This window comes from Heptranchias perlo, chromosome 18 (assembly GCF_035084215.1).
Source record: "Heptranchias perlo isolate sHepPer1 chromosome 18, sHepPer1.hap1, whole genome shotgun sequence".
Taxonomy (NCBI): domain Eukaryota; kingdom Metazoa; phylum Chordata; class Chondrichthyes; order Hexanchiformes; family Hexanchidae; genus Heptranchias; species Heptranchias perlo.
In genome coordinates, this window is record NC_090342.1 from 36,495,740 (window position 1) to 36,508,625 (window position 12,886).

Consider the following 12,886-nt stretch of genomic DNA (forward strand, 5'->3'; position numbering starts at 1 on the left):
TGTGACTCGGCCAACGTTGTCTACCTCATACGTTGCAGGAAAGGATGCCCCAGAGCATGGTACATTGGCGAGAACATGCAGACGCTGCGACAACGGATGAACGGACACCGCGCAACAATCGCCAGACAGGAGGGTTCCCTCCCAGTCGAGGAACACTTCAGCAGTCAAGGACATTCAGCCACCGACCTTCAGGTAAGCGTACTCCAAGGCGGCCTTCGAGACACACCACAACGCAAAATCGTCGAGCAGAAATTGATAGCCAAGTTCCGCACCCATGAGGACGGCCTCAACCGGGATCTTGGGTTCATGTCATGCTACACGTAACCCCACCAGCGAACAAAAGTTATCTGTTTTTAATATAACGGGTCATTTGCTGTCTTTCTCTTCCTTCCGGATGTTTCTATGTTTCTGCCTCTCTCTCTCTCTCTGTTTTTTTTTGGTTGTTTGTACATTCGGTGGCCCTGTAGGTAACACCTCTCTGTCTGAACACTTTGATTGCCTTGGCAACGGGCAGTTGGAAAGACTATCTGTAATCACCAGGTATTGTTCTGTGATTTATAAATGCGAAAGGTTCGAGGATTTCTTGACATTCACCTGAGGAAAGAGGAAGCCTCCGAAAGCTTGTGATTTTCAAATAAAATTGTTGGACTATAACTTGGTGTTGTAAAATTGTTTACAACAGAATTTCTCAACAGCAGCTAAAACTCCCAGACCAAGGAGGATTAGAGGCTCTGGAAAAGGAGCAGGAGTAAAACATACTTTTTCCCTTTCTCCACAGATGTTGCTTAACTTGCTTAATGTTTCCAGCATTTCTGTTTTTGAATGAGATACCCACTCCTGGGACTTGAGCACATAATCTGGGCTAACACCTCAGTGCAGTACTGAGAGTGCTGCATTGTTGGAGGTGCCATCTTTCGGATGAGGTTTTAAACCTCAGGCCCTGTCTGCCTATTCAGATGGACCTAAAAGATCCCACGCCTTATTTGAAGATAAAATAAAATTGCTGGACTATAACTTGGTGTTGTAAAATTGTTTACAATTATTTGAAGAGCAGGGCATTCTCCTGCTGTCCTGGCCAACTATTATCCCTCAATCAATGTCTCCAAGACCAGATAAACTGTCATTTATCTCATTGTTGTCTGTGGGGCCTTATTGCGCTGTTTGCAACCAAAACAATGACTGCATTTCAAAAATGTATAGGCTGTGAAGCTAGGTAAATGCAAGTTCGTCCTTTCTATTGTTAAGAGTCTGGTTGATTTGAAGTAGATAATTCTAACAAGTGATCCATCCCCTAAAATATACTTAATGACAGTACTAAAAAGGGAATGGTACTTTGGGGATTATCAACACTTAAAAGAAATAGTTAATGCGGTTTGAGGGTCAGTTCTAAAAACGTCAGAAGTAATCGATAAATAATAAGGTTTAATAGGGACAGTCCCTAAATGGTAAATGACACTCACAAAATGGGTCAGAGTCCATTACTGAAAGTTTAAAATAACTCAACAAATTGTCAAGTACAGGGGAAGTCCTTAAATGATTACTGAATCAAATGCAATGTTATGCTGCTGTCAGTAATTGAAGGATGATACTAAACGGAGAAAAGTTTCTCTGCTTAGTAGTTAAAATTCCCGAAGAATCAATATTATATAGCTTCATCAAACATGAAAACAACTGTAATGCTAACAAGATGGATCGAGATTTTTATTCTCGTGTTTAAGGGTGGGGTGAGAGGAAGATGAGTTATCATTCGGTCTGATACGCAAGATTCTGTATATTTAGAAATGTTTAAACTTAACACTTCAAGTCCGAAAATATTCCGATTGAAACGCAAAATAGAACTATATTAAGTGCAGTCGGTTTTTCTGATCATTTACTTCAGAAGCCCCAGAAAAGGAGGGAGGGAAGGCAGACAATTGTTAAATTCAGAATTAATTCTAATTGGGATAGCTATAAATATTTGAATACATCCAAATACAATCGAAATAATGCAACAGTTCGATGGGATGGTCCTGCCATTAAGGAACTGGACTGCTAATCTGAGTTCATTAGTTCTGGTTTCCCCATCATTGAGCTGTTAGAAATCCCTGTGTTTCCAATAATAAACTGATATGGACCAGGATATGCCAGAGTAACACCAAGAGATCAGAAATAAAAACTGCAGCGATCGCCACTGTTCCTTGACAAAATCTTTAAGTTACTTATGAAAAAAGGGCGGAGTTCTATGTTTAGTTGCTTAAAGAAACATTTTACTCACTTCTACTTCACTGAGAATTTGAAACCCATTCTGCGAATGAAACTGTGATTCCCTTCAGTGTCAGTTAAACGTCATATTAAGTCGTAACCCCAATATTTTTTTAAGTAACTGAATTGTAAAAGTGAGCATCCTATTTATACACGCGTCAGTCGCCTATTTTTCCTACAAATGTCAATTCCATCTGGCGAAAAGCCAGGTGTATAGAAGTTTCCGTCATTATCGTTCATCGGCACAAAAATCTAAAACAAACTCGTTTTTTGGAGGGTGCTATCAATGGGAACTTATAATTCTATGAGTGTAAACCATCGAAGAAGCTGAACAAACTTCTAAAAAGTGATGGACGTTATTTACCAGCCTCAAACCCCACAATCGTGAACAAAGTGCAGGTGCGCGGCGCTGGCTCTCCTCTAATCTAACTATGGGCAAAAGATTCAGTAAAGCGAGCGAGAAGAACGCCAAACGGACTGTCACAACACCGTCACCCGTCACTTTTTTTATGAATGAGTTTTGCTGACAAGGCAAACATCTGAAAAAGCTCATTACAAAAAGCTCATTACAAAAGCTCATTAAAAGCAACCAACCTTTCCCAGATTCCTCTCCCCACCCCCACCACCCCACGGCAAAAATAGAGAAAAACTATCTAAAGAATAAGAAAGTCCTGTAACTGGCCAAGTTCCCCAATCCATCTGCTCTACATATGGAGTGCAGCTCATTCTCTCCCAGTCCTCCGACCCTGACACCTCCATTTATTGTACTGTGTGTCGGAAACATCAATCTAGCCCCGGATTTCTCGAGTCCCTGTCACTGGATAATTGAATTTCAAAAAGGCAGGGACAATGCATGGAGGCGACACCTTACTATAACCCTAAGCAACAAGGACTAATGACTCGCAGGGCCGCGCTTTGCAGAGAAAAGAGTTGGCTGCACTTTTGTTGAAAGAGGACGAACAAAACGGATCTAACACTTGCGTGCTAAACTTTTGTTAAGATTCATTGAAGCATTTTTTTTGTTATGTACCGAAGTGAAAAGTCTCACCTATCTGCATTACCCTTCCAAACACGGAGGTGTTATCCACGGTGCTGCAGTTCCATCGCCTCTGTCTGAACTGGTACTGGCATTCCTTGATGCCCGTCATTGCCCCCTCTCCAATATAAACCATATGATCTTGGTACAACTGGCACAGTTTCCTCTGGCCCTGCGACAGGCCGTTCAGCTGGCTGCACAGAGGTTGGGCGCCTATAATATACATTTCAGGCCGTTGAATGGGGTTCATAGCCAACGACCTAAAGCACGTTTAAAAAAAACACAGGTAATTAAGGAACTTGGAGAAACCGAGCAAATTATTTCTGATTTATGCGATGGCGTCAATCTGTTTCGATTTTCCTTGAATGTTGCTGTATTTACCGAAACGACTATTTGATAGCCCTGTTTTTTTTTAAAGTTACAAGCGTATTACAGTTAACTCTGCACCATTAAAGGCCTTTCCTTGACTCCATTAATTGCCTGGAACAGTGCACATTGGACTACTCCGTTCGTCATGAGTGTATAAATGTCATTTTATTTTCAAGAAGCCATTAGAGAGCCGTCCAGTGTCGTGGATTATACATCCCACCCTTTTAACGAACCTTCTTGAAAGACTGAAATAAAATAATCAACATTTACCACATATACCGTACCACTAATCTACCAGTAGTCATTGAAAACCTCTCATCGTATAGTTTATATTGGAGAAGAATATATATATAAACATGTATAATTATTTTGTGAGAGACTGTATGCGTATGCTTGTCGGTCTGTGTGCGAGGGAGAATACACAAGTTTTTTTAAAATTAGGAGTCAAAGGTCTCCGACATCAGTGTATCTACCAGCTTCCTGTAAATTGTCCTTTCAACACAAACAGGCTATTACACTGCCTAAGTATACACAAACGAAATTAAAAATTATAGTTATTACATAGACTCCTGAAGTTTGATTACAATTTTAAAATTCCGATTCATTGTTCAATCGTGCACTTTCCTGCAGAACTGCATTATTACAGCTGAGTCGCATAATATGCAACAAAGCTTAGCACTGGTGTGTACTGTTATACTTTTTTTATTATATATATTGACTTAACCCCCTCCTCCCCTCGATTTTAAGTAGGATTCATCGTTAAACCCCTACAGCTAAGTTCAATACCATTCCGAATCGAGAGTGGAGTCCCCGTAACTTGACAATAAGTTAAAGTGCAAAACGTTTAGGCACTTACCACCAGGAGTTTGCCTGAACCAAGCACTGGGAACAGCTGGAGAGTAAAGCGGCAGCCAACAGAACGTGAAGCCCAGTCATGGTGAGCCTGGCCGGGGTGAAACCTGCATGGAGCGCTCCCTGCGCCAGCAATCGCACTGCCACAGTCCTCTGTAAATAAAAGTCAAAGGCAATCAGCCCAGCTCTCCGACCAGTCCCACAACACCTCGACACGCCAGTTTCTTTGGGGTTCTATTCTTATTATTCCTGTTGAACTATCGAGTTATAGTCCTTGCTTTACGATCCCAAGTTGAAGTATCTGTGGTCCGATCGAATCCTAGCGATTCTCTTATTAAAGACAAGAGTTTTTATGAGGGTCCATCTCCTTGCTCCGATTGGTCAGAGACTATCACACTAAATGGGGAAAGCTTTTTTTTAAGCTTGGCAACTGAAAGTAAGTTTACACATTGAAGCAAAAGAGGAACTTGTCGAAAGGGACGTCTCCTCCATCCCATTCGATTTTCCCTTAGAAACCTGGAGAGGTCTCTATTCGACAACAAAAAAATGGAATATAACTATGTTCAGGACTGGGAAGGAGGGGGAGGGCGAGGATCCAGCAACAGCAGCCAACAACACCACAGCACTCCTTCCGAGCAGGTCTCGACCACCAGTGTTAACCAAACACCAAATGGATACAGATTGTGGGCTGTACAAACACGATATCCTGGGGTTGGAGGATGATACACCAGCATACCACAGCTAGTCCAAGAAAAGCGTCTTCCCATCTGTTGAACCGTTCAACAAGCTGAATAGAAATTTGGCGTCAATAAACTTTTGGGCCATCTAACGAGTTGTTTAATACCTGAATGGTTTAAGGCGTAAATATAAAACATCCGACAGATGGGTCATATTTTTAAAACTTCTTAAAACAATATTTATAGTGCATCATGCATAAGATTATTAGCATTATAACCTACCGACCGCCAGATCTCAGACACAAGCTTTACGTTTGAGACTGCAGTCACAGCATCTGTATTTCATTAGACAACAATGCATTAATATAAAAATGTGAAAGACATTTTGATGAAAAGGCTTTTTGTGAGGTGTGGGGGGTGTGGAGGAGGGGGAGATGGTTGCTTTCCAAAGAAGTGAACAGCACCAATGATGAAATGCGAGCGGGCCGAACCTCCATTTACTGTAAAAGCAATCCGAAAGGAGCTGTGTGCTTGTGTTAGGGAGAGGGTTGTTGAAATGATCAAAGTGCAGACTGCAGATTCTCCTCAATAGCACTGTATTATTATGCAGCGACACTTCGGCAATAGCCTGGCGTCTTCTACCACCAAACCGTCACACCATCGCATCCCCCTTCAAAAAGAGCCTTACATGTATTATTTTTTCTCTCTCCTGTATATCAGAGCATGCAAAAATCTCATGATCCTCGCCCGATACATAGATAAAAGGGGCTCTAGCATGCTGTGATTTTTCGTGACAGCCGGAGATAAAGGATACCAAAACGCAGACAAAACTTTATTGCAGGGAATATATAGACAAGACTGCCGTTTCCGGTAGGATGAGTTCTCCCTTTTGCAAATTCTAACCGTAACACAAGAGTGCCGTTTCTGCTAAACCTGGCGAATGATAACTGTTCACAAATGACACAGTAACTATAGTACCAGGAACCGTGCCAATACCTATTTCTTAAGGCTTCATTTACAAGATGCCTAAAGCGGAACGTGAAGTGGGAAACGGAGACAACATTCCGCAGTTCTCACTAACTCGAGTTTGCTGCGTCTCTCACCTGCAGACTACACGTATAGCCATCCAGAGCCTCGCCGTCCAGACCTCCACCTGGATAGCAGATGTTTGACCTCAGAGCCAAAAATAGTACGAACGCCAGCCTCTCAGTGACCCAGAAAGAAAAAGCGATCCAAATTCCTCAAACAGATTCTTTCAGTGTTCACATTTAACATTAGCAGAACCAGACGTCATGCGGATTGCCTGGACTATTATTATGTCAATCTGGTTTAATTAAGTAAAAACTTAGCATTTTAAATGCTGCCTCTCACAAAGAACACATTATTATGGCGCAGCGCAAGATTTAAAAGCATTACTTGGGACCAAAATAAGAAAACAAAAATCCAAACTATAACATGACCCGTTGGCCCCATTCCCATTTAGATCCACGCTGCCCAAATTTAGATTCTAACCAGATCAATGAATTTTAAAAATCTCCCTAATTGAATTGTACTCAACAAATTCAAACGTTTTAAAATGAAAATAGCGTTGATTTCCTTCATTAGCTTTTCACAATAGTTTAGTCCTTCCTGTATATTCTCTGGTTTATAAATGAGAACCAATGACCATATTATCTCCTACGGATGCGCTAAATTCGAATTATTCCCATATTGGTATCCCGATGGACAGTTTATAGATATATTCCCGGCCTTCGCAATACTGTATGTACAGGCAAGAAAACAGAAAACAATCTGGTTCACGTTGTTTAGAACAGCACGCAGTGTCTCCCTCAGGAAAGTATTGTGGTCCCAATAAAGTATAGCAGAATAATGAATGGAAGCAGAAAAACGACGAGTGCTTATATAGCCCCTTAACTTTCTCCATTTCAGTTATTAATTGAGGTAACAGTGAAATCTGCCTATAACGTTCTGATAACTCTTAAATGCACACTTAATCTATTTATTAAGGATCAAGGTTAGGGCTATGGTGCAGGTGGTTCTCGAAGCGGGTTTTAAAGAATTAAATCTTTGTGGTGATTTAGGCAACTAAACTGGAGATGGGGTAAATATTACAATCTGCCACGAGTAAGCATCTGTATTCGCACAATCTATGGAATATTACCAGATCAGGGCTGATGGAAGCTCGATGGAAATCAGAATATTTACAAACTATTGGTCACAATACTTCGGCCGTAACAATGCCTCAAATTCGCCACTAATACCACGAGGTGGCGCCCTGTTAATCAAATGTCAATGTGTCCCTCTGCGCAGCCAGGCGGAGGAGTGGGAACTCGGGCAGAAATCAGAATGAGCAGCCAGTCAGTCTTACTAGATATTGCATCATTGATTCCAACTGCAGTGGCTGACAACAGATACTGCGTTGTACGTTAATGAGAAGGGTGAATGTTACATCGTTTCCATTTCTCGAATTTTCAACTGATCTTTATTTTATTCTAATATGTTTGTTTTATAGCATTTTTGTATTACTTGTACCGTTTTCCTCATTGACATCATCCACCGGCATGGGGTCAGTTTGCACATGGATGCTGATTACCTCCCATCTACCTCTCCATTACCTCTCAATCCCAGGACCACCTCATAGTATCATAGTAGGTGCAGCACTGGAGGAGGCCATTCGGTCCATCGTGCCTGTGCCGGCTCTTTGAAAGAGCTATCCATTTAATCGCATTCCCCATCTCTTTCCCCATAGCCCTGCAATTTTTTTTCCATTCAAGTATTTATCCAATTCCCTTTTGAAAGTTGCTATTGAATCTGCTTCCACCACCCTTTCAGGCAGTGCATTCCAGATCATTACAACTTGCTGCATAAAAAAATGTTTCCTCATGTCGTCACTGACTCTGATCACCTTAAATCTGTGTCCTCTGGTGACCGACCCTTCTGCCACTGGAAACAGTTTATCCTAATTTACTCTGTCAAAACCGTTCATGATTTTGAACACTTCTATCAAATCTCCCCTTAACCTTCTCTGTTCTAAGGAGAACAACCCCAGCTTCTCCAGTTTCTCCTCATAATGGAAGTCCCTCATCCCTGGCATCATTCTAATAAATCTCTTCTGCATCCTCTCTTCCTGTCTGACACCAAGTTACCAATAAGTCACAACTTCCTCTAATTGAACATCTTAAGTCTTAAACCATAGTTTTTGGCCCCCATCATGACTCTGCTCCCTTATCACGGACTCCAACCCCTCACTGGCCATTCTCTTTGGCTGAACTAGACCAACAAAACTTTGGTTTCAAATCAGAGCTGAGCCTCAAATCTTACATCCTATCCATCACCAAGACTGCTTATTTCCACCTCCAGAACACTACCCACTTCCACCCCATGCCACCACTGCAACCTTTATCCATGTTTTTGCCTTCTCTAGACCCAATTGCTTGTTTTGATGCTTCCTGGGAACTATCAAAACTCCAATCAGAAAATCAAACAAAGCAAAAAGTGGGCTGAGATTTAGCATTACCAATGTCCACTTAATTTTACAACAGCTACCGATTGGACTATATGCACTAATGTGTTAGCATGATAATGAATGAAACACTACAATTAAAAAAATAGACTACTATGAAGGTTAATTATCCTATCAGAATTAAGACTGTAATAGGACAGTTATACTGCACATTTGCATTCCTGCCAAGTGAGTTTGGCATCTGCAGTCAAGCTTGTATTAATTTGGGATTTGGTTTTGGTTGCGAGACCAGGTGAAACAGATAGTCTCACACCACTTTTCTTTCACAATACTTGCAGTATAATTGTAACCAGTGTTAAACCAACTTTCCAAGAGTTTTAAAATTTATGTTTACAATTCCTCTTCCTTTAAGCTTTTAATAACATTCAAAGAGAGCCAAAAGATTATCAGCTCTTTTCTAAAGTCACTCCAATGGACAATGTGCCAGGTAGTAGTGCTTTGTCTTTGTGTTTAAGCATGCATGTCCAGAGCTCAGTTCTTCCCTGACTACAGAATAATATAGAGAAAGCAGTATAACTCTTGTTAATGGCTCACACCACTCTAAGAGCGCTGCTCACTGTTTTCGGTGATACCTGCAGTATGAGTGTTGATGTTTCTTTAAAAATAATTTTAGCTATAGTTTTGTGGAAAACGAAACATTTAAGCAGCCCATGTAACTACCCTTGTCACCGGTGTATACACAGTTGTCAAGAGAAGTTCTTGCCTTATACACAGCCTCAGTCAGATTGTTGAAGCCACAATATTCAGACTCTCCCAAAACTACAATTGAAGGAATAGCACAATAAACTATTGAAATCAAGAGACTTGAAATTGGTTGCCTTTTCATATTTTTAATAGGTCTCAGTCTGTCTTAAATACCAATTCTCTCACCACCACACTCAAAATGAGTGTCGTCATTTTCTCCAGTTCATGTATTGCCTTCGCATTCATGATATTCAGGAGTTGTAGACGGTCCTCTTGCCCACCACTATTCACTCCCTATCGTAGTTGGCTACTTCACCCACAGACAAATAGCATCAGGTACAAGACTTCCACGGTAAGATTCCTCTGTGCGCTATGGTGCATCTCTGGGCTCAGTGCTCCTTCTGTTTTACCAATAATTCTGAAGGATATTCTGGTTCGATCTTAACCCTGCACTTCATCTCACCATGGTTTATAATTATTTCATAACAGTGCATTATTTTCTGTACTGAATAAATATTAATTAATGCAGTGTGACATTGGAATAAATACACAATCACTTACCCAGATAATATTTTTAAACCAACAAGAGTATTTCCCAAATTCTTCATTTAAACAGCATCTGACTATATTAAGAGCAAAGCACAATAATTCTAATGTTGCCAATTATCTAATATTGATGTAATGGAGATGATTTTCATGTTGAGTGTTATTTGGGAGGATGTATGTGGCAGTTGTCGGAGGGATCAGCATGGCACCAAGTTGATTTTGGTCCTGGGTCCTCATTATAATGCAGTTGGTGGATTACCAGCATAAAACAACCTCTCCATAGGCAGTTCACTAATCTGGAGGTAGGAAATCAGGCAGGGCGGCCAGTTGTGAGGGGCCTGCAGCAACACCTTAATGGAGAGGGGCATTAACCTTGGAAATAAAAAGCAGCACTGTAGAGCAGCAGGCAATATGTGTGCAGAACCTAGAGCAACAAATACATTATATTTAAAAGCCTTTAAGGTACAAAATCCACAAAACGACTGCCATAAAAATGTCTCCCAAAGCTCCACCCAGCTCTCCCTGACTGTAGCTGAGAATCCCTTTAATTATCACTGGAAACAGCAGCCTCCTGACTTGTATCGCTCATGGTTGATGGGCGAGAGCAGGAACTGATGGCAGTCAGGTGGACCCAGACGAAAATGGCTTTGGGGTCATAGCTGCAGCATTTCACCCAGATTTGCATATATGCATCAGCCTCTCGCCTGTTTCCGATTGGAGCTCTGGCCGCCAGGCTGGAGGTCTGCCCGAAAATCGGGACGGATGGTAACACAGTGGTAAGTCAGTGCCATTACCCACTGCATGGATTTTGCTCCTCCTATCGCCATTTTAAGCACAACCAGGAAGGTAGCGGCATGAAAATCACCCCCAATGAATCAAATGACAATTATACAACATTTAGTGGCCACACAAACAAGAGTATTGACTTTCCAAGATCAATCTCTTTAGTAATTTTGGGAAAGTTTTGTAATAGGGAAGCGCATCATCAAATCATAGAAAGTTATAGAAAAGATACGCGCCAGTTTCCCCAACAAGTCTGGAGTGGTGTTCTCCTTCACAAGTCACCTAGTCTAATCCCACTCTCCCGCTTACTTCCACGTAGCCTTTAATATTGTTCTATTTCAAGCAACTAATTCCCTTTTAGAAGACTTTATGGACTCTACTTTAAGAATGGCTTGTGATACAGAATTCCACATTGTAACCACCCTCTATATAAGTTAATTTCTTCTAACTTCTTCATTAATTCTTTTTCTTATTATCTTAAAGTTGTGTCTTCTTGTTACTGTCTCACCAACCAGTGGAAACAACCTATTCACATCAGCATAACCCTTCATAACAATGAAGACCTCTATCAGGTTACCCATTAACTTGATCAGCTCTAGTGAACAGAGCCCTAATTTCTCATGTCTCTCCATTACATAAGAATAACATTTTGTTTGATTACGCTCCTGTGAAGTGCCTTGGGACATTTTACTATGTTAAAGGTGCTATATAAATGCAAGTTGTTGTTGTTGGTGTATAACTGATAATAACCCAGTTGATCTTAAGACACACGACAACGCAAAATCGTCGAGCAGAAGTTGATAGCCAAGTTCCTCACCCATGAGGACAGCCTCAACCGGGATCTTGGGTTCATGTCACGCTACACGTAACCCCACCAGCAAAAAGGGGGAAAAAAATTATATGTTTTTTAAAATTCTCTCTCTCTCTGCCATTTTGAGTTTCTTTCTGCCTGCCTGTGTAATCGACACAATGTATATCTAGTGTACTGGGACGTGCTGTTCTCCGTGACTGGCCTGTTTGAATAACAACGACACCTTTTGATTGGTGTGATGCTGTCCCAACATAGTATAAGATATGCGATTTGAGAACCTTTTCATTCATTCATCTGACGAAGGAGATAATCTCCGAAAGCTTGTGATTTTAAAATAAATTTGTTGGACTATAACCTGGTGTTGTAAGATTCCTTACATTTGTCCACCCCAGTCCATCACCGGCATCTCCACATCATGGATCTTAAATACGTTTACTTTATATTTGATCCTGGAGAGAGCCAGCCAACCTCACCGCAAGTGAAAAGTCACATTCCTCTTCTGTTTCTCCCAAGATGATGCAGCTCCAAGTAACAGCAAAGAAACCAGCACCTTACAACAGCCTCTGTCACTCCAATGGACAAGGTGCCAGCTCAGGTGTTTTCTTTTTAGTCAGCTAAATGTTGACATGTATGGAAACTTATTACCTTGCTTAAGACTATATAAACCAACCTGAGAAATACACAGAGTATTTCTGTTTACTTATTACCGACATTCTGTCCCACAAGGACACATCCCTCTTAACCAAGTGCAGAAATTGTAGTCACAGGAGCCAATGCTTATGACCCCCAATGCGTGTAGATACCTTTCAGCACAGAGCATTGATAAGCTTCTCACTACCTATCCAAACAGGGCCACACTCTCCATCAGGGTACTGGCTAGTGTGGTTACCTGGAGCCAAGTGAGAAGAATCCTAGCTCCCGGTGACAGATTTACCCTTCCAGATCTTAACGGAGGCAGGTCGAGGGGCAGACGACCAACCCGCTCTCAGGAGGCGGGTCGGTCACTGAAAGCTTTTAAGGAGGCTGCAGGCCTGCATTTTGACAGCTTTTTAATTTTTAACTCCTGGGGGCCGGGATTCCCAGGCCTTCTGCTTCACGCCACGTAAGAGGAGGTGAAAAGGCCCAGATCAGCAGGTAAGTGTCTTTATTGCACTGCTTGTAGGCCGGAGGAGGAGTGTTTCCTCCAGGCGCAACAAGCTTACCTGCCACAACCCCACAAACGCGATTGACCGACCCCCCTCCCACAATCTCCGACCCCAATGACTCCCCACCGATGACCAACCCCCTCAACGACCCCCGACCCTGATAACCCCACCGATGTCCCCCGATCCCCCTACCCTGACTCCCCACGGTGACTCCCCCAT

General features: G+C 41.8%; 1 protein-coding gene across 1 annotated transcript in view; it reads right to left on the reverse strand.

Annotated features, from left to right (window-relative positions):
* The window catches only part of wnt5b (wingless-type MMTV integration site family, member 5b), a 97,983-nt gene that overhangs the window by 18,380 nt on the left and 66,717 nt on the right, over positions 1-12,886 (reverse strand). The window contains exons 2-3 of the mRNA XM_067999699.1: positions 4,503-4,651; positions 3,290-3,537 (exon numbers count right to left, since the gene is read on the reverse strand). Coding sequence (XP_067855800.1) covers positions 3,290-3,537; positions 4,503-4,651 — 397 coding nt within the window. The remainder of the gene's footprint in view (positions 1-3,289; positions 3,538-4,502; positions 4,652-12,886) is intronic.